At 37.5% G+C, this 26,511-nt stretch overlaps 1 protein-coding gene across 1 annotated transcript in view; it reads left to right on the top strand.

Moving 5' to 3' along the window:
* Positions 1 to 26,111, top strand: part of LOC128691420 (ras guanine nucleotide exchange factor Y) — a 112,837-nt gene extending 86,726 nt beyond the window's left edge. The window contains exons 9-11 of the mRNA XM_053780290.2: positions 12,579 to 12,752; positions 13,428 to 13,611; positions 25,456 to 26,111. Of these exons, the coding sequence (XP_053636265.1) occupies positions 12,579 to 12,752; positions 13,428 to 13,611; positions 25,456 to 25,646 (549 nt within the window). The 3' untranslated portion in view covers positions 25,647 to 26,111. The remainder of the gene's footprint in view (positions 1 to 12,578; positions 12,753 to 13,427; positions 13,612 to 25,455) is intronic.
* Positions 26,112 to 26,511: the final 400 nt, after the last annotated feature.

The following is a 26,511-nucleotide window of genomic DNA, read 5'->3' as shown; positions in this document are numbered from 1 at the left end:
CTAGACATAGGGTCCTGCGAGCCTCAGTAGGTAGACACTGTGCTTGTCTATACAGGAACTTCAGCCTGGCATACAGGAACTTCAGCCTGGCATTCGCTTTCTTTACTACACTGTTCCCTATCAATTCTCCTGACATGCATGGGTCAAAGGGGATTCCCAGATATTTAACTGATGAAACCAAAGTGATGGACTCCCCATTACACTGAACATTAAAATTATTTACCCTTCTCAGTTTATGTTTCGTTCCGAAGAGAATGGCTTCAGTTTTCCCTAGGTGTAATGATAGTTTGTTGTCTACTAACCATTTGCTGCAGGACTCCAGTTCCAGTGTTAAAACATTAGCAATATCTTGTGGGTCTTTACCTGTCACTAACAGAGCACTGTCATCTGCATACAGTAGGAGTTTGCACTTGACACTGATAGGCATATCATTGACATAACATAAGAATAGTAAGGGACCCAGAATACTACCTTGGGGAACTCCACATGTTATCGGCAGGGGTTCTGATTCCATTTTGTTGATTTTGACTATTTGTCTCCTGTTGCTAAGGTAGGACTTAAACCAGTCTACAGAACCTATACCGATAGATTGAAGTTTATTACATAATATATTGTGGTTGACAGTATCGAAGGCCTTTTGCAGGTCTAAGGTTACCATACCTATGAGGTTCCCTTTTGACATTTCAGTTCTCAGGTAATCCATCAGATTAATAAGGGAGGTATCGGTTGAGTAGGATCTTCTAAAGCCCGATTGATAGCTATGGAGAATGCTGTTGTCATTAAGGTACTTAACTACTTGAGAATACACCGCCCTCTCCAGAATTTTAGATATTATACTGAGTATACTAACAGGTCTATAGTTGCTTACATCAGACCTATTATTTTTCTTGAAGATAGGAGTAACTCTGGCCTCCTTGAACCCCTCCGGTACGGTATTAGTGGTGATTGATAGATTTATTATGTGAGCAATAGGGATTGACAGTTCAAAAGCACCATCTTTTAGGAACTTAGATGGGATGTTATCAGGGCCTGTGCTCTTAGTTGGGTTTAACCTGCTTAGTTCTTTTTGAATGAAGTCATGAGATACACTTACTAGTTGACAACTGTTTGGGGTTACCCCTTTATTGGTATAGTATGTTTGAAACTTATCAGAGTCTGTGTTAAAGGTATTTGATGCAGCTGGTAGTTTACTTACTAGTGTTGATGCAACAGATGTGTAGTAGGAATTAAAGCAATTTGCCACCTTAGATGTTTCGTGGCATACCTCATTATCGATAGTGAGTACTATGTTAGACCTATCTACTGGCTTATGGCTATATCCCAACTGTTTTAGTTGTTGTCAGAGCTTTCTGGGGTTATGCTTATATTCTTCAATTTTTGAGCAATAGTGCTTTGCCTTTGCTCCTTTTATAAGCCTCTGTACTCTGTTCCTCACCCTTTGGAATTCATTTAGTGCTGCAATATCCTGTCTGTTTGCTTTAAATCTTTTTAGCAGCTGGTCTCTGAATTTCATATTATCTAATATCTCAGTAGTCATCCAGGGTTCAGTTCTTCGTTTAATCCTAACCTCTTTAACTGGTGCAATATTATTAAGAATGGTAGTGAACATTGTTTTGAATTTTTCCCAGGCATCGTTTACGTCCGTGCAACTTGTTATCTCTGTCCAGTCACAATTGTGTAGCCTATTTACCAGTGTTTCTTTACTGTAGTTTCTAGTTGACCTCATTTTTATTGTCCTGTGTAGGCCTATCCTATCCCTAGTGATTTTCCTGGTGCAGTAAATGATGAAATGATCACTAAGACCTGTGGTAATGACGCCTGACTGACTAATGTTCTCAGCGCGGTTGCAAAGTATGTGGTCAATTAGGGTGGCTGAGAACTGTGTGATCCGGGTTGGTTTATTAATTAGTTGGGTGTAGCTATTTAATCCTAGAATTTGCTTATACCTTTTGCATAGCCCGTTATTCTGTTGCTGAAAACAGATATTGAAGTCGTCCAGTATTATTGTTTCGCAATTGCTTTCAACTCCGGACAAGACTCTGGAAAAGTCTTCTAAGAACTGGTCCTGGGTAGGAGGGCGGTAACTAGTTCCTACTAAGATGGGTTTGGTCTTGGGAAGCAGCACTTCAAACCATAGAATCTCCAGTTTATTGTTATTTAAATCAGGTCTTGGGTTGTAAGCTAAGTCATTTCTAATGTAGGCACATACTCCACCGCCCTTTCTGTTCCTATATCATTGTAATAAGAGCCCAACCAGAATGAAAACTTTTTTACACTAATGTTCCTATATCATTGTAATAAGAGCCCAACCAGAATGAAAACTTTTTTACACTAATGTTTCAGCTGCTTCACTAAAACTGTAAGAAATATTTGAAGGCAGTTGACATATTTGGGGTCAGGATTTACACAAACCTGCTGCAAAGACAGGAAGTTCCTAAAAGAAGCAATGCATTTTTATATCTATTAGGTTCAAATAAGTCACACTGATTGGCTTTCTGTAACTATCCTTGGTTATTACCCTTTGGGGGCCCTTTCAAAGGAGTACCATGATGTTGGTGATGGTGTCTTGATCCAAGAAAATGGAGCTAGTTTCCATTTCCTCAGAGCAAATCTGATTATTTCCCAATCTCAGAAGCTCTATGAACCTTATAAATTTAATATTGCTTCATGATTATAATAATAATACAATAATACATTTCTGGGGCTAGTAATCTTAAGTAAATCATCTCCATGTGGTGTGGGAACTTAAGGAGATAGCCAGAAATGTTTATACTTTTGGCATTAATTAATTTATTCTATTATACAGCCTGTGTTCCCTCATCAAACTTTCCCTGTTTGAACTCGTTCACTTTTCGTTGAGAGGGTAGGGCTGCTCTGATTCAGGTGTACTACTCTTGATATAAGTAATTAGTGCTACTGTCCCCTCTTTCGGATCATATATGATAGCTTCTCATTTTGCAAGTTCTGTACGACTCTGGCTCACCACTTCCCTATGACTGCAACAATAACCATCCATTATCTTAATCCAGTTCTAGCTATCTCACTAACATACTCTCTATAATTACATACCCTCTTTCTTATTGAAATCCATTCTCTCCTTTTGTAATTATACTTTGTGCTTCCAAATTGGCCACATTTATGGGCCCAAGAGGTGGAGCTCAGTATCTTTATTCTCAGTAGGGGGATGGCATACAGTATTTTTTTTTTTCTGCCATGCCATAGCCTCCACATACTTAATATCTAGTCCTGCTTGTTTGCTAACACATTGCTACATTAAAATGCAATGCTAGATGTGTCATGATGAAATATGGAACAGTCAGCCATCTAATTTTTGCTTATCAATTATTTAATGTTTTTATTGATAGGCAATCTGCAGAAGTTCAATTATTCTTAGATTTTCTCATAATGCCCATTGTTTAGGAGATTGACTAAAGCATTGTTATTAAGGTCAGGTGACTGCTAAGCCTGTAAGGGTCATACAGTACATGTAGAATGGCAGGCATTCAGGCAAGGATAGATATACTTCCTTTGATTAAGAGCCCTTTACCATTTTCAAGGAACTAAAGGAGATATTGACTTTCTCTGATCAAGTGCCTCTCACCACTTTCAAGGAGGGAAAGGATAGATACAGCTCCTCACTGTTTTCAAGACACCTTCCTTTAGAGAAAGGACTGGTGCACAACCTGTAAATTGGAGACTAGCTATAGGATTTCATATCGGTGGCTTTCCATTGTGTTGAGAGATTCTCTTCCTTTTCTTCAATCTCAGGGATTAGGCTGGAGGTAAAGCCCTTGATTTGCTTGAGCTTTCATATGTAGGTGAGAAAGTGTGGTTCTCACACTGGCACTGTATATTTCAATATTAAGCTCACAGTGATGTCAACATTTAAATATGAGTGAAAATAATAGACATAAAAATGATATCAAATAGTATAACAGTATAGCACAGTTTGGGATATTGGCTGTCTGGAGTGACATCTAAACTGTCATATCTGGGCACCTTTGCAAAGACAGTGATTATGTGTGAATGATTGTGAAAGTGTTTCTTTTTTTTTGGCTCACCCTGCCTCATTGGGAGACAACTGACGTGTTAAAAAAAAAAAAGCGGGTAAAACTGTTGTGGAGGAGTAGTAGGTAACTTTGGGGTGCCAGGGGTAAATGAAAAGGGGGGAGCCTTGAATGGAGTGAATGGAGACGAGTGGTATTTGGGACCTGACGATCTGTTGGAGTGTGAGCAGGATGATGTTTAGTGAAGGGATTCAGGGAAACCGGTTATTTTTATATAGCCGGACTTGAGTCCTGGAAATGGGAAGTACAATGCCTGCACTCTAAAGCAGGGGTTTTGGGATATTAGCAGTTTGGTGGGATATGTTGTGTATCTTTATATGTATATGCTTCTAAACTGTTGTATTCTGAGCACCTCTGCAAAAACAGTGATTATGTGTGAGTGAGGTGAAAGTGCTGAATGATGATGAAAGTATTTTCTTTTTGGGGATTTTCTTTCTTTTTGGGTCACCCTGCCTAAGTGGGAGACGGCCGACTTGTTAAAAAAAGAAAAAACAAGATATGATAGCACGTAATGAAAGTAGTTTGTTAGATTATGTGTTAGTAGATTAAGGGATGATGGGTAGACTTTAGCATGTGTATGTTTATAGAGGGGGCAACAGATATCAGATCATTATTAGTTGTAGCTACAGTTAGAGTAAGAGGTAGATGGGGCAACAGTAAGTGAGAGAGAGGTGAAAGTTTATAAACTAAGGGAAGAGGAAGTTAGGGTGAGATATAAGCAACTATTGAGAGAAATGTGGGCTAGTGAGAGTATAGGTAGTGTGGGGGCTGCAGAGGGGTGCGATAGTTTTAAAAAATGCAGTGTTAGAATGTGGGGCAGAAGTTTGTAGCTATAGGAGGGTGGGTGTGGGAAGAAAGGGAAGTGACTGTGGAATGATGAGGTAAAGGGTGTGATAAAAGAGAAAAAGAGGATTTTACAAAGCAGAAGTGATATAAGAAGGGTGGAGTATATGGAGAGTAAAAGAGAGGTGAAGAGGGTAGTGAGGAAGTGCATAAGGAGAGCAAATGACAGAAAGGGTGAGGCACTGTTAGCAAATTTTGCTGAGAATGAGAAAAAAAAATTTGGAGTGATATAAATAGGTTAAGAAAGCCTATGGAACAATAATATTAACCCTTTAACCCTTTCAGGGTCCAAGGCCCAAATCTGGAGTCACGCACCAGTGTCCAAGAATTTTCAAAAAAAAAATTTGTTATTTTTTCTTATGAAATCGTAGAGAATCTTTTTGTGAAGGTAATAAAACAAAAAGTACGAAATTTGGTGGAAAATTGACGAAATTATGCTCTCGCGAATTTTGATGTGTCAGCAATATTTACGAATCGGCGATTTTGCCGACTTTGTCTCCCATTTTAGGCCAATTACATTATTCCAATCAACCAAATTCTTAGCTATTTCACTAGTATTACTTCTATTCTACCGATTGAGCACAAGAAATCGCCAAGTCAACTGTTTCAACTACAAAATAAAGTGATCGGAAATTGTTAATTTGGCCAATTTAACACAAAGTTCAAAATATTCCAATTTCAAAATAGGGTCCAGAATGAACAATGTAGGCATTCCTGGCACTAAACTAACATTTCCTCTGTTCATTAGTTATGTTTTGAGGCTTTACAAATAAATTCCATTTTGATTTTTTATTCACATAATGAATTTTTATTCACACCAAAAAATAGAAGATTTACTGTTATGCAATACTGTAATAATTGTATAAATATCATCACCATATTTGTGAATGTATATTAGACCCACCAGCTGACGTGTATTAGACGTGTGAGGTCGTTTGTTTACTCTTGAATATCGGCAAAAATTTAACATTTCCGCTACTTTGAGCTCAGTTTCAAGCCATTTCCAGTGCTAAAACCAATCAAAATCATCTCTATTTCTGTAATATGTCTTCCATTCTATCAAGTGAAACCAAGAAATCGCAAATACAACTATAAAAAACATACGAAAAAACACTGCAAAGTTGCTGTTTTAATCAAAAAATCATGATTTCATTTTTTTTCTCTCATTATACACAGTGTGCTGCAGGATCTGTTTTATGTGGTGCACACATACCACATAGATGTATTCTCTCATATCTAGGCCCAAATGTACCACTCACAGTTTATCAGAGTGAGCTGAGCTCATGGCGTAGATCTACGGTTTGGACCCTGAACGTAAAGCCGTAGATCTACGGGACGGACCCTGAAAGGGTTAACTGTCGCAAGCCCCTTTCTGAAACTCATTGTCACAAAATTTTTGGAAAAAAAAAATTATTTTTTCTTATGAAAGGATAGAGAATCTTTTCCCGATGGTAATGACACCAAAAGTATGAAATTTGGTCGAAAACTCACGGAATTACGCTCCCGCGAAGTTAGCGGTCTCTGCGACATTTACACATCGGCCATTTTGCCGACTTTGAGCCCTGTTTTTGGCCAATTTCGTTGTTCCAGTTGACCAAACTCATAGCTGTTTCTTTAGAATTCTATTTTTTTCTATCAGTTGAGTACAAGAACCCGCCCATTTACTGACTTGAATTACCCAATAAAGTGGTCAGAAATTGGCAATTTGGCCAGTTTCACACAAATTAAAAAGATGCCAATTTCAAAATAGAGTCCAGGATAAACAATGTAGACATTCTTGGCACTAAAATAACATATCCTCTGTTCATTAGTCACATCTCTAGGCCCCCTCTCATATTACTAATGCTTTCTATTTTGATTTTTTATTCATACAAAAAATACAAAATATACTGTTATGCAGACTACTGCAGTATTGTAAAAATGGTATAAATAATATCAGTGCACTAGTGAAAGAATATTAGACTCCCCAGTTGACATGTATTGGACGTGTGGTGTGATTTGCTTACCCCTGAACATTGGTAAAAATCGAACATTTCCGCTCCTTTGAGCTCAATTTCAAGGTCGTTTTCATTGTGAAACTAAACAAAATCATCTCTATTTCTGTAATATGTTTAACATTTTATCACGTGAGACCATGAAAATGAAAATACAACGATAAAAACTATATGAAAACACACCTCAAAGTCGGTGTTTAAATCCAAAAAACGGTCAGTTTTTTTTTTTCTCATTATGCACTGCATGCTGCAGGATTTTTTTTATGTTGTGCACACTGACCACACAGACCCATTCTCTCACATGTGGGCCTACCAGCTTTCTCCTGCTTGATTTGAAGCCGCTAGAATTTACGTGTATAAATACCTCTGAAACAGTGGTGCGTAAGACATATATATACGACCAAAACAGTCAAAGGGTAAATAATAGTTTGGTAGGGTATGTAAAAGAAGAAAACTAAAAATGAATTCAGGAAAGAGTAAGGTGATGAGGATAAAAAAATTAGGTAATGAAAGATTGGATATCAGATTGGAGGGAGAGAGTATGGAGGAGGTGAATATAGTCATATATTTAGGAGTGAGTGTGTCAGCAGATGGGTCTATGAAAGATGAGATTAATCATAGAATTGATGAGGGGAAAAGGTGACTGGTGCACTGAGGAGTCTGTGGAGATAAAGAGCTTTGTCCATGGAAGTTATATCAACATTCTTATATGGGTGTGAAGCATGGGTGATGAATGTTGCAACAAGGAGAAGGCTGGAGGCAGTGGAGATGTCGTGTCTGAGGGCAGTGTGTGGTGTGCAAATAATGCAGAGAATTCGTAGTTTGGAAATTAGGAGGAAGTGTGGGATTACCAAAACTATTATCCAGAAGCCTGAGGAAGGGTTGTTCAGGTGGTTCGGGCATGTTGAGAGGATGGAACAAAATAGTGACTTCAAGAATGTATAAATATGTAGTGGAGGGAAGGTGGGGTAGGGGTTGGCCTAGGAAAGGTTGGAGGGAAGTGTCTTAAAGGAACCCATCCTGATGTTTCCTGCCATACCGTGGAATTGAACCTCGGACCTCAGCATGTGAGCTGAATGTGGTAGCAATCGAGCTACTGGACCCTATATGGATTTAACAGTTAAAAACAGAATATCGGAGTATTTTTTTTTTTTTTTTTTTTTTTATCACACTGGCCGATTCCCACCAAGGCAGGGTGGCCCGAAAAAGAAAAACTTTCACCATCATTCACTCCATCACTTTCTTGCCAGAAGGGTGCTTTACACTACAGTTTTTAGACTGCAACATTAACACCCCTCCTTCAGAGTGCAGGCACTGTACTTCCCATCTCCAGGACTCAAGTCCGGCCTGCCGGTTTCCCTGAACCCCTTCATAAATGTTACTTTGCTCACACTCCAACAGCACGTCAAGTATTAAAAACCATTTGTCTCCATTCACTCCTATCAAACACGCTCATGCATGCCTGCTGGAAGTCCAAGCCCCTCGCACACAAAACCTCCTTTACCCCCTCCCTCCAACCTTTCCTAGGCCGACCCCTATCCCGCCTTCCTTCCACTACAGACTGATACACTCTTGAAGTCATTCTGTTTCGCTCCATTCTCTCTACATGTCCGAACCACCTCAACAACCCTTCCTCAGCCCTCTGGACAACAGTTTTGGTAATCCCGCACCTCCTCCTAACTTCCAAACTACGAATTCTCTGCATTATATTCACACCACACATTGCCCTCAGACATGACATCTCCACTGCCTCCAGCCTTCTTCTCGCTGCAACATTCATCACCCATGCTTCACACCCATATAAGAGCGTTGGTAAAACTATACTCTCATACATTCCCCTCTTTGCCTCCAAGGACAAAGTTCTTTGTCTCCACAGACTCCTAAGTGCACCACTCACTCTTTTCCCCTCATCAATTCTATGATTCACCTCATCTTTCATAGACCCATCCGCTGACACGTCCACTCCCAAATATCTGAATACATTCACCTCCTCCATACTCTCTCCCTCCAATCTGATATTCAATCTTTCATCACCTAATCTCTTTGTTATCCTCATAACCTTACTCTTTCCTGTATTCACCTTTAATTTTCTTCTTTTGCACACCCTACCAAATTCATCCACCAATCTCTGCAACTTCTCTATCGGAGTAGTAGATGGGAAATTGGAAGTATTGAGAAGATGGCAAAAATATTTTCTGGAACTATTAAATGTTGATGAAGAGAGGGAGGCAGTAACTTTATGCATTGGCCACGGAGGGGCTTGGATTTCCAGCAAGCATGCATGAGCATGTTAGATAGGAGAGAATGGAGATAAATGATTTTTAGGACTTGACGTGCTGTTGGAGTGTGAGCAAGGTTATGAAGGGATTCAAGGAAATTTGCAAGCCAGACTTGAGTCCTGGAGATGGGAAGTACAGTGCCTGCACTCTGAAGGAAGGGTGTTAATGTTGCAGTTTTATAACTGTTGTGTTAGCATGCCTCTGGCAAGATATTGATGGAGTAAATGATGAAAGTTTTTCTTTTTCAGGGCACCCAACAATGGTGGGAAATGGCTGATATGTTAATGAAAAAAAAAGTCTTTATTTCTACAAGTACATGTACATACAAGTACACAGACCTAGCTGATATCAGTGGCATACTACTGTATAGAAACCCGCTTGTTATGCAAAGCATTTTGGGCAACTTAGGTAAATTTTATCCCAGGATGCAACCCACACCAGTCAACTAACACCCAGGTACCCATTTTACTGATGGGTTAACACGGACAGTAGGTGTCTTAAAGGAACACATCCTGATGTTTCCTGCCATACCATGGAATTGAACCTTGGACCTCAGCGTGTGAGCTGAATGTGGTAGCGATCGAGCTACTGGACACCCTATATGGATTTAACAGTTAAAAACAGAATATCAGAGTAGTAGATGGGAAATTGGAAGTATTGAGAAGATGGCAAAAATATTTTCTGGAACTATTAAATGTTGATGAAGAGAGGGAGGCAGTAACTTCATGCATTGGCCACGGAGGTTTAACATTTTTTAGGAGTGAAGAAGAGCCAGAAGTGAGTGTGGGGGAGGTATGTGAGGGATTGGGTAAAATGAGAGAATAAAGGAGCTGGAACTGATGGGATGATGACAGAAATGTTAAAAGCAGGAGGGGATATAGTTTTGGAGTGGTTAGTTCTTTTTGTTCAGTAAATGTATAAAAGAGGGGAAGGCGCCTAAGGATTGACAGAGAGCATGTATAGTTTCTTTATATAAAGGGAAGGGAGACGAAAGAGAATGTAAAATTTATAGGGAAATAAGTTTACTGAGTATACCATGTAAAGTGTATTATTGAAAGAATTAGAGATAAGACAGAGAGCAGGATCGCAAATGAACAAGGAGGCTTGACAATGGGTAGGGAATGTATAGATCAAGCATTTACACTGAAGCATGTAAGTGAACAATATGTAGATAAAGGTAGGGAAGTTTTCATTGCATTTATGGATTTAGAAATGGCATATGATAGGGTGGATAAGGGAGCAGTGTGGCATATGTTGCAGGTGTATGGAGTAGGTGTAAGTAGTAAGTTACTCAGTGCTGTAAAGAGCTTTTATGAGGATAGTGAGGCTTATGTTAGGTTGTGTAAGAGAGAGAGATTACTCTCCAGTAAAAGTATGCCTTAGACAGGAATGTGTAATGTCACCATGATTGTTTAACATATTTATAGGTGTTGTTGTTACTAAAAGAAGTAAATGCTGGGGTGTTGGGGAGAGGGGTGTGGGTTAAATTATGTGGAATCAAATACAAAATGGGAGTTGACACAATTACTTTTTGCTGATGATACTGTGCTTCTGGGAGATTATAAAGAAAAGTTGTAAAGGTTAGTGTACGAGTTTGGAAGGAAGAAAGTTGAAAGTGAAAGTAGATAAGAGTAAGGTGATGAGGGTATCAAATGATTTAGGTAAAGAAAAATTGGATGTCACATTGGAAGAAGTGAATGTATTTAGATAATTGGGAGTAGACTTATCAGTGGATGGGTATATGAAGGACGGGGTTAACCATAGAACTGATGAAGGAAAATATGTGGGTGGTGCATTGAGGTATCTGTGGAGACAAAAAACGTTATCCAAGAAGGCAAAGAAGGTAATGTATGATAGTTGTACCAAAACTTTTATATGGGTGTGAAGCATGGGTTTACCTGAAGTTTACCTGGAGAGAGTTTCGGGGGTCAACGCCCCCGCGGCCCGGTCTGTGACCAGGCCTCCTGCTACAGCAAGAACGAGGCTAGAGGCAATGGAGATGTGTCTAAGGGCAATGTGTGGTGTAAATATTATGCAGAGAATTTGTAGTGTGGAAATTGGGAGGTGGTGTGGAGTTAGTAAAATTATTATTCAAAGGGGTTGTTAAGGTGGTTTGGTTATTTAGAGAGGTGTATTAACCTGTAGTGAAGGGGATAAAGGGTAGGGGTCATCCTAGGACAGGATGGAGGGAGGGGGTAAAAGAGGTTTTGTGTGCAACGGGCTTGGACATACAGCAGGCATGTGTGAGCATGTTAGATAGGAGCGAATGGAGATGAATATTTTTAGGACCTGATGAGCTGTTGGAGTGTGAGCAGTTATATTTTGTGATGGGATTCAGAAAAACCGATTTGCTGGACTTGAGTCGTGGAGGTGGAAAGTACAATGCCTGCACGTTGGGATATTGGCTGTTTGGAGTGACATCTAAACTCTCGTATCTAAGCTCCTCTACAAAGGCAGTGATTATGTGTCAATGATGGTGAAAGTGTTGAATAATGGTGAAAGTGTATAAAAATAATGTATTTCTTTTTATACATTAAAACAATTGTTTTAAGACTTTTTTTTTCTAAAATTGAGATGATGGTATGGCTACACTGGCCACAGCATGTCATAAGTGGTTCATGCTATCAGAAACATTCCTTCAGGCTCCTGAACAGTATTCTTACATTTGTCAGCATTATATGCACTGTTAAATTTATCCATATTGTATGCATCTGGTAATGGGTTGTGTAATGTCAAGCCCATAACTGCTTCCCTCAGTAGCTATGATGTTATCTGTCTCTCAGACCATTGCTGTGGCTTGTCTCTGTATTCCAGCTGCTTTCCTTGCCTCTGCAAAACTTGTCAGGCCTGGTTGATAGTCAGCTTTTGGTTGATTTTCCTGGTATCAAAGAATGTGTGGAATTCAATTTGACCTCCTCTTTAGTGCCCTGTTGCGTACACTCTGTCCTCTCATCAGAATGTCACACCTTCAGTATATAAAATACACAGTGAATACTGCATATTCACTAATAAAGGAGAAGGAAATAAATCAAGGTACCATGGCTGGAACACTTTACAACTGTTCTCTAAGTAGTTCTAATCCTCAGCACACAGTGTGACTTAACATTATTGTCTTTCTCCTCACTTGTTCTCTTGACCTGTCATGATTTTCTCCTTGCCTCTTCAGACTTGCTTTCTATCTACTTAACTTTTCACTTCATCTGCCTTCTTGTTTTCCCACTATTCTCTCTTAGTTGTGACTTAATAATAGTCCTACATGGACAGAAGCATTGTTTAAAGTTTCCTCTCCAAATTATGGATTCATAATAATAATGATATTAATATACTATTAGTGTGTTGCAGTGTAAAGCATCATTATTTAATTATTTTTATCTTTACCACATATCCATTTGCAGGCAAGTGATGTCACTTGTTACACTGTATCTGACGGAGAGATCATCAGTGGTGCTGCAGTAGTGAACACATCAGTGGAGGAAGGAGAAGTGGCTTTAACCCAACACCTTCACTACTTAACCAGTGACAGTGCCAGGACCACGGCTTTCATAAACAAAACTACTGAACCTAATAGGGTTTGTAATTAACGTCATTAATATGTAAGCTGTGTACAATATATTTTAAAATAATGTACTTTAGTATATGAAGTTGCTGTTACTAAAATAAAGAAAAAAGTACTGTACTTGTTAATTTCTTTAGTTTAATATTAGGATCTGGTCACTGCAGTCAAAACTATCTGTTATTCATTGAAAGAGTTAAAATTTAATGCAAATTTTTTAAGAGTTGTTTCAAGCAGGAAAGAGTAAAACAGAAATATAATCATTTATGAAGTCTAACTATGAAATTGTACTACTGTGTATTTCACTGTTGTCAAAGCAAAATTGTGAAAAAAAAATCAAATGCTTAGGTGTTTCTTTTAGTTAGAAATTCCTTTCACAATTAAATTTACAGTAGAAGATTTATGAAATATTACTGCATTATAGATATTTACCATTGATTTTGTCATCTTTGATCAAATTATACTTATTAACATCAGTCTTAATTTTATAGATTTGTTTTCTCTTTCTTTTGAATTCTTTTCTTCATGTTGCTTCTATTAAGAACTTTCTCTTGCCTGTCTCTTGCTTGTGTGCATTTGAAAAAGGAGTTTGATTATCTTGCAAAATTATTCACCAAATATTGGTAATTATTAAACTTGTGTTTAATGACACATTGATAAACTACAATGCTTCACTTATTTTATATTGTAGGCATGTGTACAATGTTCCAAGTGTCAGAATGTGATGTCTGAGGGAGAGTTAGAGCTGGATGAGAGCAGTGAAGGATTGTTGAGTATGGAGGATCATGAAAGTGGCAAAGACCAGCAAGTGACTTCAGAGGAATCTCAAGTGGAATTGTTGCAGCCAAGCCAGATAATTGCCACACCTGTAGACAGTAGGTTCTTTTTAATGTAAATTACCTAGGAGTTTTGGTGTTCATATGCTGTAATTTGATAGTTAAAAATAGGATTGATATAACATCCAACTTTAAAGTTTTCTTCTTTTTATTTTTAATAAACTGCACTGGAAAAGGGGTTACTAGCCCATTGCTCCCAGCATTTTAGTTGACTTTTACAACACGCATGGCTTACGGAGGAAAAATTCTTATTCCATTTCCTCATGGATATGAAAGGAAAATAATAATGAGAACTATTTAGAAAAACCAAAGAAAATTCAGATGAGTGTGTATACATAAATGTGTACATAAATGAGTGGTGAAAGAGGGCAAAAGGAGAGCAGATGATAGTGGGAGAGGCACTGTCAAGAAATTTTAATGAAAATAAGAAAAAATTTTGGAGCGAGTTATACAAGTTAAGAAAGCCTAGGGAACAAATGGATTTGTCAGTTAAAAACAGAGTAGGGGAGTTAGTAGATGGGGAGAGGGAGGTTTTGGGTAGATGGCGAGAATATTTTGAGCAACTTTTAAATGTCGACGAAGAAAGGGAGGCGGTAATTTCATGCACTGGACAGGGAGGTATGCCATCTTTTAGGAGTGAAGAAGAATGGGATGTGAGTGTGGGGGAGGTGCATGAGGCATTACTTAGAATGAAAGGGGGTAAAGCAGCTGGAACTGACAGGATCATGACAGAAATGTTAAAAGCAGGGGGGGATATAGTGTTGGAGTGGTTGGTATTTTTGTTTAATAAATGTATGAAAGAGGGGAAGGTACCTAGAGATTTTCAGAGAGCATGTATAGTCCCTTTATATAAAGGGAAGGGGGACAAAAGAATTGTAAAAATTATAGAGGAATAAATTTACTGAGTATACCAGGAAATGTGTACGGTAGGGTTATAATTGAAAGAATTAGAGGTAAGACGGAATGTAGGATTGCGGATGAGTAAGGAGGTTTTAGAGTAGGTAGGGGATGTGTAGATCAAGTGTATACATTGAAGCATATATGTGAACAGTATTTAGATAAAGGTAGAGAAGTTTTTATTGCATTTATGGATTTAGAAAAGGCATATAATAGAGTGGATAGGGGAGCAATGTGGCAGATGCTGCAAATACAGTAAGGCCCTGCTTTACGGTGTTTCGCCTTACGGTGTTCCGCTAATATGGCGATGTCAAATTATGACTAAAATTTGCTATACGGCAAGCGGTCTTTCAAATACGGCACCCCCCACCCGGTTTGTTTACATTTTCTGTGACCACATCTATTATGTCAGGAAACTTTCCAAAATTTCAAGTGTTTTAAAGTTACTGCATATTTTATGTGTACTCTGATAATTATACTTATGTGTACCTGTACCTAAATATATTTACACACTGTGCTGGTGTGCAGGTACACATTAAAATCGCTAAGTCCCTCTCTACTCATGATGCCATTACTACATAATAATAATCACTCTTGGGCACACTAAATGTCTTATTTTACATCAATATAGGCATTTTTATTAATCCATCTATGATATTTTCCTCAAAATTATATATGAAACCCATTACATAGCATATAAGCATGATACGTACACTCAAAATAAAAATTGATGTATGAGATTTGTTTACAAAGCAGCTGTGTAGGTAGTGTCGGAAGAATTACGTTTTCTCTAGTCAAACTGGGGAATAACTGTAGAAAAATATTCTTTTCGTATGCCTTTATTCTGTGTATAGCAATTCACGACCCTTGTGGGTTTAGTGCTTTTTATAATAAATAATAATAATAAATTATTATTATTATTATTATTAATATTAATATTAATAATAATAATATTATTATTATTATTATTATTATTATTATTATCTTCATTCACTCTAAAAATGGTGTATTGCTGTTTGTTTATTCTGAACTAACTTGTACAACTTGTACACAATGTAAGAGTATTTGTATTGTGAGGTAATTATTATTAAAATAAAAAAATATTGAGGTAAATGTTTTACTAACTCTTACAAATGGACATGAATGAACTAAAAGTAGAAACATATTAATACGCATTTATTTCACCTGACCAAGTGATCGTCCACTACCTGTTCAGTTTGTGTTCTTACATTGTCTCAACTCTGTATCTCGTTCTCTCTCTCGTTTACTCTCGTTAACTAGTTCGCTCTCATTGACGATGGCGTCTAAGGTTAGCTGTAATGAAAAGAGAAGTCGTAAGCCTCTTGCTTTAAGTGCCAAGTTAGAGGATGATGGTGTGCCATTCTGATTTTACTCAATAAACACCTTGCCACTCACCTCTCACACATTAATATTAATATTTTAAGGTAAGTAATAAGTGTACTCTGTGTGTATCTTACCTTTTATTGTGTTTTTAATGCCTATTTCTATTGCTAACTTAATATAAGTTAGTGTAAACTTGTTGTCTGGCATTTATTGCATATTTTATGTGTGCTCTGATGATAATACTTGTGGAGCTGTGTGGTAGCCGGGTGGAGGGACAACATTACGTTTTCTCTGTTCAGCCATCAGAGGAAACGTGTATGAATCTGCGTTGGGCCCAGCCACTCCCTCACTCCGCTTTTTTTTACAATTTTCGGCATGAATTATTCATTACTTCTACCTTTGTTTATGATAGCATCTAAAGGTAGTTGTTAGAAATGATTAAATTCAGTGAACAAGGCATGTCGATGTTAATATGGCTTTGGGCCACGGTGTAGGTAGCCGGTAGGTGTAGCCCAGGCGGGCTACACCTACCGGCTACCTACACTGACTTTCTACAAATAAATACTACTCACCTCTCTTCCTATATTAAGACTACACATATTTTAAGGTAAATAATGAGTGCACTGTATGTGTATTTTACCTCTCTGGGATGTTTTAAATATCATATGTTAAGTACGAGACGGGGAGCCAGTGCTACATACACCTGGGCTACCTGCACCTGACTTCCTTCAAATAAGTACTACTCACCTCTCTCCCTACATTAAGATTACAAATACTTTAAGATAAGTAATGAATTTACTGTGACTGTATTTTACTTTGTGTGTTTTTAATGCCTAGTTCTGGAACCTAATCCGCTATGTAAGTGGGGCCCTACTGTATATCCAATAGGTGGTAAATTACTAAATGCTGTAAAGAGTTTTTATGAGGATAGTGAGTCTCAGGTTATGGTATGTAGAAGAGAGGAAGACTACTTCCCGGTAAAAGTAGGTCTTAGACAGGGATTTGTAATGTCACCATGGTTGTTTAATATATTTATAGATGGGGTTGTAAATGAAGTAAATGCTAGGATGTTCGGTAGAGGGGTGGGATTAAATTATGGGGAATCAGATACAAAATGGGAATAGATACGGTTGCTTTTTGCTGATGATATTGTGCTTATGGGAGATTCTAAAGAAAAATTGCAAAGGTTAGTGGACGAGTTTGGGAGTGTGTGCAAAGGTAGAAAGTTGAAAGTGAATATAGAAAAGAGTAAGGTGATGAGGGTATCAAATGATTTAGATAAAGAAAAATTGGATATCAAATTGGGGAGGAGGAGTATGGAAAAAGTGAATGTTTTCAGATACACCTATCATCCGACTTACGACGGAGTTCGGTTCCGAGAAATCGGTCATAAGTCGAACTTTACTACTGAATATCAACAAAACATTTTTGTTATGACTTTATTTTATTGTTTTATTTTGGTATTTCATGTTTTTGCTTTTTATGTTGTTAGTACTGTATTTTATACTGTAAGGTTTAGGTTAAACACTGTGTACAACACAAATACAGTGGACCCTCACCTAACAATATTAATTGGTACCTGAGAACGAATATTGTTAGGTGAGTTTTTTAGCGTTAGCTGAGGCAAAAATGTTTGCGTTAAAATGTATCATTAGCTGGATTTAACGTTAGGTGATGCCATCGTTAGCTGAGGGTCCACTGTAGTTGTTTATTTCCCAGAAATTTTGCATAAAAAACACGGTTGTAAGTCGAGTGGTCGTAAGTCGAGTGGTTGTAAGTCGAGCAGGTCGTAAGTCGGATGGTAAGTGTACTTGGGAGTTGACATGTCGGTGGATGGATTTATGAAGGATGAGGTTAATCATAGAATTGATGAGGGAAAAAAGGTGAGATTTGCGTTGAGGTATATGTGGAGACAAAAAACATTATCTATGGAGGCAAAGAAGGGAATGTATGAAGGTATAGTAGTACCAACACTCTTATATGGGTGTGAAGCTTGGGTTGTGAATGCAGCAGCGAGGAGGCGGTTGGAGGCAGTGGAGATGTTATGTCTAAGGGCAATGTGTGGTGTAAATATTATGCAGAAAATTCGGAGTGTGGAAATTAGGAGAAGGTGTGGAGTTAATAAAAGTATTAGTCAGAGGGCTGAAGAAGGGTTGTTGAGGTGGTTTGGTCATTTAAAGAGAATGGATCAAAGTAGAATGACATGGAGAGCATTTAAATCTGTAGGGGAAGGAAGACGGGGTAGGGGTCGTCCTCGAAAAGGTTGGAAGGAAAGGGTAAGGGAGGTTTTGTGGGCAAGGGGCTTGGACTTCCAACAGGTGTGCGTGAGTGTATTCGATAGGAGTGAATGGCGACGAATGGTATTTGGGACCTGACGATCTGTTGGAGTGTGAGCAGGGTAATATTTAGTGAAGGCATTCAGGGAAACCGGTTATTTTTATATAGCCGGACTTGAGCCCTGGAAACAGGAAGTACAATGCCTGCACTCTAAAGGAGGGTTTCGGGATATTGACAGTTTGGAGGGACATGTTGTGTATCTCTATACATACATGCTTTATATGTACGTATATGCTTCTAAGCTGCTGTGTTCTGAGCACCTCTGCAAAAACAGTGAATATATGTGAGTGAGGTGAAAGAGTTGAATGATGATGAAAGTATTTTCTTTTTGTGGATTTTCTTTCTTTTTTGGGTCACCCTGCCTCGGTGTGGAGACGGCCGACTTGTTAAAAAAAAAAAGTGTAGTGTGACCTAATTGTAAATAAAGGTAGCAAGATATACTTGTTATCCTTTGAGTTTGAGACAGAAAAAAAGACATGAGCACTCCTACAATCATGTAAAAACAGGTAAAGGTTTTTGTCTTGCACTCCTTTGGCAGGACAGTAGTACTTCCCTGGGTGGTTGCTGTCTACCAGCCTAATACTTGGCTTTTTGGAATGACATCTAAAGTGTCATATCTGGGCACCCCTGCAGAAAGAGTGATTATGTGTGAATGATGGTGAAAGTTTCTTTTTTGGGTCACCCTTCCTCTGTGGGAGATGGCCAGCATGTTGAAAAGAAAAAAAATCCACTGAGTATGTTTCCTGTAGACCTCTTATATGAAGCAATCCTCATGCACTTAATACTGAGAACTAAACAAACTTTATTTTTATAAAGTGGAGTATAATATGTATATTATACAGCTAAGTTGATTGACTTATATAAACTACTTAAAATATGATTACAAGTACAGTAAGGCCCCGCTTTACGGTGTTTTGCCTTACGGCATTCCGCTAATACAGCGATGTCAAATTATGACCAAAATTTGCTATACGGCAAGCGGTCTTTTAAATACGGTGCCCCCCACCCGGTTTGTTTACATTTTCCGTGACCACATCTATTATGTCAGGAAACTTTCCAAATTTTCAAGTGTTTTAAAGTTACTGCATATTTTATATGTACTCTGATAATTATACTTATGTGTACCTGTACCTAAATATACTTACACACTGTGCTGGTGTGCAGGTACACATTAAAATCGCTAAGTCTCTCTCTACTCATGATGCCAATACTACGTAATAATAATCACTCTTGGGCACACTAAATGTCATATTTTACATCAATATAGGCATTTTCATTAATCCATCTATGATATTTTCCTCAAAATTATATATGAAACCCATTACATAGCATATAAACATGATACATACACTCAGAATAAAAATTTATGTAAATATGAAATTTGTTTACAAAGCAGCTGTGTAGGTAGTGTCGGAAGAATTACGTTTTCTCTAGTCAAACACTGGGGGGTAACTGTAGAAAAATATTCTATTCGTATGCCTTTACTCTGTAAAGCAATTCACGACCCTTGTGGGTTTAGTGCTTTTTATAATAAATAATAATAATAATAATTATTATTATTATTATTATTATTAATATTAATATTAATAATAATATTATTATTATTATTATTATTATTATTATTATTATTATCTTCATTCACTCTAAAAATGGTGTATTGCTGTTTGTTTATTCTGAACTAACTTGTACAACTTGTACACAATGTAAGAGTATTTGTATTGTGAGGTAATTATTATTAAAATAAAAAAAATATTGAGGTAAATGTTTTACAAACTCTTACAAATGGACATGAATGAACTAAAAGTAGGCACATATTAATACGCATTTCGCCTGACCAAGTGATCGTCCACTACCTGTTCAGTTTGTGTTCTTACATTGTCTCAACTCTGTATCTCGTTCTCTCTCTCGTTTACTCTTTCATTAACTAGTTGGCTCTTATTGACGATGGCGTCTAAGGTTAGCTGTAATAAAAAGAAAAGTCGTAAGCCTCTTGCTTTAAGTGCCAAGTTAGAAGATGATGGTGTGCCATTTTGATTTAATTCAATAAACACCCTGCCACTCACCTCTCACACATTAATATTAATATTTTAAGGTGAGTAATAAGTGTACTCTGTGTGTATCTTACCTTTTATTGTGTTTTTAATGCCTATTTCTATTGCTAACTTAATATAAGTTAGTGTAAACTTGTTGTCTGGCATTTATTGCATATTTTATTTGCTCTGATAATAATACTTGTGGAGCCGGGTGGAGGGACAACATTACGTTTTCTCTGTTCAGCCATCAGAGAAAACGTGTATGAATCTGCATTTGGCCCAGCCACTCCCCCACTCCGCTTTTGTTTACAATTTTCGGCATGAATTATTCATTATTTCTACCTTCGTTTATGATGGCATCTAAAGGTAGTTGTTAGAAATGATTAAATTCAGTGAACAAGGCATGTCAATGTTAATAATATGGCTCTTGGCCACAGTGTAGGTAGCCGGTAGGTGTAGCCCAGGCTCCACCTACCGGCTACCTACACTGACTTTATACAAATAAATACTACTCGCCTCTCTTCCTATATTAAGACTACTCATTTTAAGGTAAATAATGAGCGTACTGAATGTGCATTTTACCTCTCTGGGATGTTTTAAATATCGTATATTAAGTATGAGACGGGGAGCCAGTGCTACCTACACCTGGGCTACCTGCACCTGACTTCCTACAAACAAGTACTACTCACCTCTCTCCCTACATTAAGATTACAAATACTTTAAGATAAGTAATGAATTTACTGTGACTGTATTTTACTTTGTGTGTTTTTAATGCCTAGTTCTATTACTAACTTAATATAATTTAGTGTAAACTTGTTGTCTGGCATTTATGTGCATTTATAAATGGAAAAAAATGGAGTTCTGCCTTCCGGCGATGTCTGCTTTCCGGCGACAGCCTGGAACCTAACCCGCCATATAAGTGGGGCCCTACTGTATATTAGAATAAGAATTTATTTATTTATTTATTTATTTATTTATAATTTGAGCACACTTACAGAGGTACAAAAAAAAATACAGATAAGAGCAGCATGCCAAAGCCACTTATACTATGCATAGCATTACGGGCTGGCTTAAAATTAACTTAAGATTAACTAAGCAATGATGAAATCAGTGAAAAACATTAATGTAAACTGATTACTATGGAAGGAATGACAGACAAGTACAGAAACAATAGAGGATGAAAGAATTGTTGAGCATAATACAATGTTGTTAGGTTCACATTAAGAAAAGGTGATTTTTAACAGTAGCTTTGAAGCAGCTGGGAGATAGAGAGACTTGAGTTTTAAGGTAAGAGAGTTCCAGATTTTAGGTCCTTTGAAGCACTTTGAGTCGGATATCAGAGAGTTTTGCATCTAGTATTATGTTTGAGTTCTGTTGCAGCTATCAGGAAAGAGTTTCAGGGCAGGATTGATATTAGAGTTTATTGTCCTGTGTATGTAGTATGCACAGTAGTATGAGTGAATTTCATGTATATTGAGTAGGTTTAGGCTTTTAAATTGTGGGAGTGTGTTTCTGGCATTAGATTGGATGATCTCGGAGAGAATTCCAACTGATTTGGATTTCTTTTTGTAATGTGTTGAATTTCAAGTTGCTGTTTGGAACAGACCTAGGAATTTTCTTTCATTTTTATTAGCAATGGGAGTTTCATTAATGGTAACATTTAGATGGACGCTTATAGCCCTGTTCCCAAACATTACATAGAAGGTTTTGCCAGTGTTAAGCATGAGTTTATTGGTAGTCATACAGGCTGATATCTTTCAGAGTTTTTCTATTAACAGTGCTGTTGAGGGAATTCAGATTTGGGTGGGAGATAAGAAATGTGTCGTCAGCAAAGAGAACAGGTCTAAGTTGCTGAGATGCATTTGGAAGATCATTGATGTATATGAGGAAAAGTTGCTTAAACCTGTCATAGGTCACTCATTTGCACTCCATGTGTGTTTCATTTTGTCAAATGATATTAGCTAAGTATTTAATTAAGTTTAGATCAGCTAAATTTTCTAATGTCATTACCCCCATTTTCATTCCTTTCCTCTTAACTGCTCACGATGGCAGTTTAAGTGTTTATATTGGGCACTGTGTACTGCTCTGCTCTTCATATTTCCACTGACATGTTTTCCATTCTTGATATTTTGCAAGTTTTTCTCACTTCAACCTTCTTGACTGCACACTACACAGATAACCCGCACATAGGAGAGAGGAGCTTATGACGACGTTTCGGTCCGACTTGGACCATTTACAAAATCACACTGCTTCAGTTATTCTGTATAACTTGGGAAAACATTTCCTAAAATGTGTTCTTGGTATTCCCTGATTGTATTGCTTGAGATGTTGACTGAAACATTCTTCATAGGGGTGCTGTAAGTATGCTTATACTGCTGATTGGTATCTGTATTTCAGAAAAGCAGAGCTCATCAACATTACATATGCACTGCTCAACATATTTTTATTCATAAAGACAGTACCTCTTTTGGCTCGAAATCAGACAATAAAAAATATTGACAGTGATACACAAAATACTCTTAACTAGGTACATGGAGTTTGGCATGTTTTGAAAGTTGAGGTTCACACTATAACTGGGTCTGGGATTGTCTTTTCTCTAAAAAATACAATCTTGTGTGCTGATCTAGTAACTAGGTGTTAACATATACCTATTGTGAGGGAGCAGGCAGCCAAAAAGAATCTCATTGCTGTGTCAGCAACATTCCTTGTGGCATGCTACACTACTTAACAGTGTGGCTGACAGAAAATATGAAACTTTCACTTTACTGTACTTGCAAAGTATATTTCTGGTTGATTAATTGAGATTTTTGAAATGTAACCCAATCCTTTTCCTTATGTTATTCACTTTGTATACAGTGGAACCTCAAGTTTTGGCCGTAATCTGTTCCAGAAGCTCTGCCGAAACTCAAATTGTTTGAAAGTCAAAGCAATATTTCCTATAAGAAATAATATAAATCCAATTAATCCGTTCCAGACACCCAAAAATATTAAAAAAAAAATACATTTTTTAATGAGTAACTATAGTTTTACAAACACAAAACAAATAAAAATACATTTTTTTTTTAACAAGTCTGCCGTCTCTCACTAATGAAATAGATAAATAAACATTTAAATAAACATTTAAAGTCACATTTACATACCTTTATTGAAGACTCTTGGTGGCGTATGGCATATCTACCTCTTTCGCAACATCAGCTTCCTTGATTTCTTTTTTCTTCCCTAGGATGGAACTGATAGTCGATTTGTTTTTGCCATACATCCTGGCAAGCTGGAGCACACACATACCACTTTGGTATTTTTCAACAATTTCTTTGTTCAATTCTGTCGTGTTTCTCACTTTCTTTACCAAAGGGCTGTATAAAGACTTGTTTGTGTTATCCAGTATTTCATGTTTCATATAGCTAGGTCAGGGCTGGTAGGAGTGCTTTCTTGTAACATACATTGTATACATGTCGTGTTTCTTAGGGTCTCAATTAGGGGTGTGCCAAGTATCAATATCAGTATCAGGCGATATTGGCTAATTTCAGTGATGTCAGTATCAACCTAAAATTGAGTAGCAGCTTTGGTGAGGTATCAACAAATTTTGATGGTACAGTATCTGTATTGGCAGGAATTTTGGTATTATCCCATCACTAGTTTCAATCAATAACCTAGCTCACATAAGCCCAACAAATACAGTGGACCCCCGGTTAACGATTTTAATCCGTGCAAGAGGGGTAATTGTTATGCGAAATAATCGTTATGTGAATGAATTTTCCCCATAAGAAATAATGGAAATAAAATTAATCCGTGCAAGACACCCAAAAGTATGAAAAAAAAATTTTTTTACCACATGAAATATTAATTTTAATACACACAAACTGAAAAAGGCATGCACACTTACATGACACTTACTTTTATTGAAGATCTGGTGATGATTGATGGGATGGGAGGAGGGGAGAGCATTATCTTCTTACTGTTTAGAAGGGGAATCCCCTTCCATTAGGACTTGAGGTAGCAAGTCCTTTTCCGGGGTTACTTCCCTTCTTCTTTTAATGCCACTAGGACCAGCTTGAGAGTCACTGGACCTCTGTCGCACAACAAATCTGTCCATAGAGCTCTGTACCTCCCGTTCCTTTACGATTTGTCTAAAATGGGCCACAACATTGTCATTGAAATAGTCACCAGCACGGCTTGCAACAGCTGTGTCAGGGTGATTTTCATCCATAAAGGTTTGCAGTTCAACCCACTGTGCACACATTTCCTTAATCTTTGAAGTAGGCACAATGGATTCCACAACTGGCATAGGCTTCTCAGGGTTAGCCCCAAACCCTTCAAAATCTTTCTTAATTTCCATACTAATTCTCACCCTTTTTACCACAGGGTTGGCACTAGAAGCTTTCTTGGGGCCCATGGTCACTTATTTTCCAGAAACAGCACCGAAAACACTGTAATAATACGAAATATTCCGAGTGTATGCTTGGATGTTACCGCGGAGGCTGGCTGGTAAACAATGGGACGGGCGGCACATGTGAGGCTGGCTGAGGGCACATTGGACGCGTCTCGGACGAAAATCGGTGAGCGGGTTTTTAATCGGTATGCGCGGCAAAAATTTTGCGATAAAAGTAAGCGGTCTGCGGAAAAATCGCTATGTGATGCCATCGTTATGCGGGGGTCCACTGTAGTTTCATTACCCAATTTTGGTTAGTTATGCAAAATTATATTGGGCTAGGTTATTTGAATTTGTGCATTAACCCGTAAATGGTCCAAACGTATATATACGTTTTTTCAACATTTGAAAGCATGTAAAAAAAAGTAGATCTTCTTTTTGTTTTTTTACATTTGAAAATGTGTTATATTTGAAAATATGTAAAAAGAAAGTAGATCTACTTTTGTAGCACTACACATGTGAACGAAGATCTGCTTGGACCGTTTACGGGTTAATTAAATAATGGACTATGGTGGTCACATGACAAGAAATTTAATTATGAACTATAGCATAATTGCTGGCTGGTGCTTAAAATATGTTTGTACTTCAAAATCCACTACGACTACTACTACTGCAATTTCATTGGTTGATAAAATTGTCTTTTCTTGAGCATTTTTATTAGCATAGACTAACAAGCAGGTTTTACATTGCTTATCAACTATGATTTAAATTTGCCACTTTCCTTTATGTGAAACTACTACCAGTTATTACAATAATGTTTTCATTATTTTAACATGTATTCTCATACACATTTAATAACATGTCAAAACTTTACATTCACAGTATTGCCTTCTCTTGTACCAGGTCTGCAAGTGTCGGTTGTCCAGAATGAGAGTTACTCGAGCGGAGATGCCACAACGCTCTCCAACGATGACTTGACAAAACTTCGCGAAGAAAATTCACAGCTGTTGTTTCGGTTAAGGAACTTTGGTTCATTTTCCTTCCTTACCAAAAACTTCCAGTCTTTCCATTCATCATCATCATCATCATCATGATCTTATTAGCAATAATAATAATGTTTACTTCTGTGAGCCATACAAAAAAATGTAGTTAAATGTATTTATATAATAGTAGGCACAAAAGAAATCCACTGATTATGCAGTGCTTAAGTGCCTTATGTAATTACCTTTATGAAGTTACCTGAGCTTGTGCATCATCCTCAATAATTCTTATATAATTTTATAATTTTTTCAGTTTGTAGCACTTGTTACTCAGTTCTATAATTTATTTCTTTGCTTAATCATTTTGCAAAAAAAAAAAAAAAAAAAAAAAACCTTCATTTCCATATTTTTCCCAACTTACAGCTGTGGCCTTTTGTTTTTCCTGTTGAAGGTACAAATAACACAAGAATAGTGTAATAATGCTGAGCTGTTAAGGAAAAAAAATTATTAAATCTTTTGGAAAGTAATGAAAAAGCTGTTTGTACTGTAATAAGTAAATCAATAAATAAGTATGCAGTTGTTTCTCACTTGTCTGTACCTTTCTCACAAGTACATGCTAATCTCACTTGTCTGCAATTTGAATTGTACTACAGTACCAAAATTCTACTTACAGTGGTCCCTCAATAATCATCCTGCTTGAAAGTCGTCCATTTCGGAAAGTCCTGTTATTTCGTCTAAACATTGGCTCGCAAATGATTCGTTAACTCGCTAATCATCTTTCGTCCTGGACGTGTTCTCACGGCTCTCAGCCGCCTCGGCCTCCCTTCCCAGCCAGTTTGCCATTGTTTACCAGTGAGCGACGGTCCCCTCACGTGTTCATATGATATATTTCATTCATTTTAGTGCTTGCAAGTGCTAAACGAGCTACCATGGCTCCAAAGAAAGCTCCTAGTGCCAAGCCTTTGGTAAAGAAGGTGAG

This window comes from Cherax quadricarinatus, chromosome 36, assembly GCF_038502225.1.
Source record: "Cherax quadricarinatus isolate ZL_2023a chromosome 36, ASM3850222v1, whole genome shotgun sequence".
Classification (NCBI taxonomy): domain Eukaryota; kingdom Metazoa; phylum Arthropoda; class Malacostraca; order Decapoda; family Parastacidae; genus Cherax; species Cherax quadricarinatus.
Note: the sequence above shows the minus strand (reverse complement) of the source record. Positions and strands in the feature narration are given on the sequence as shown.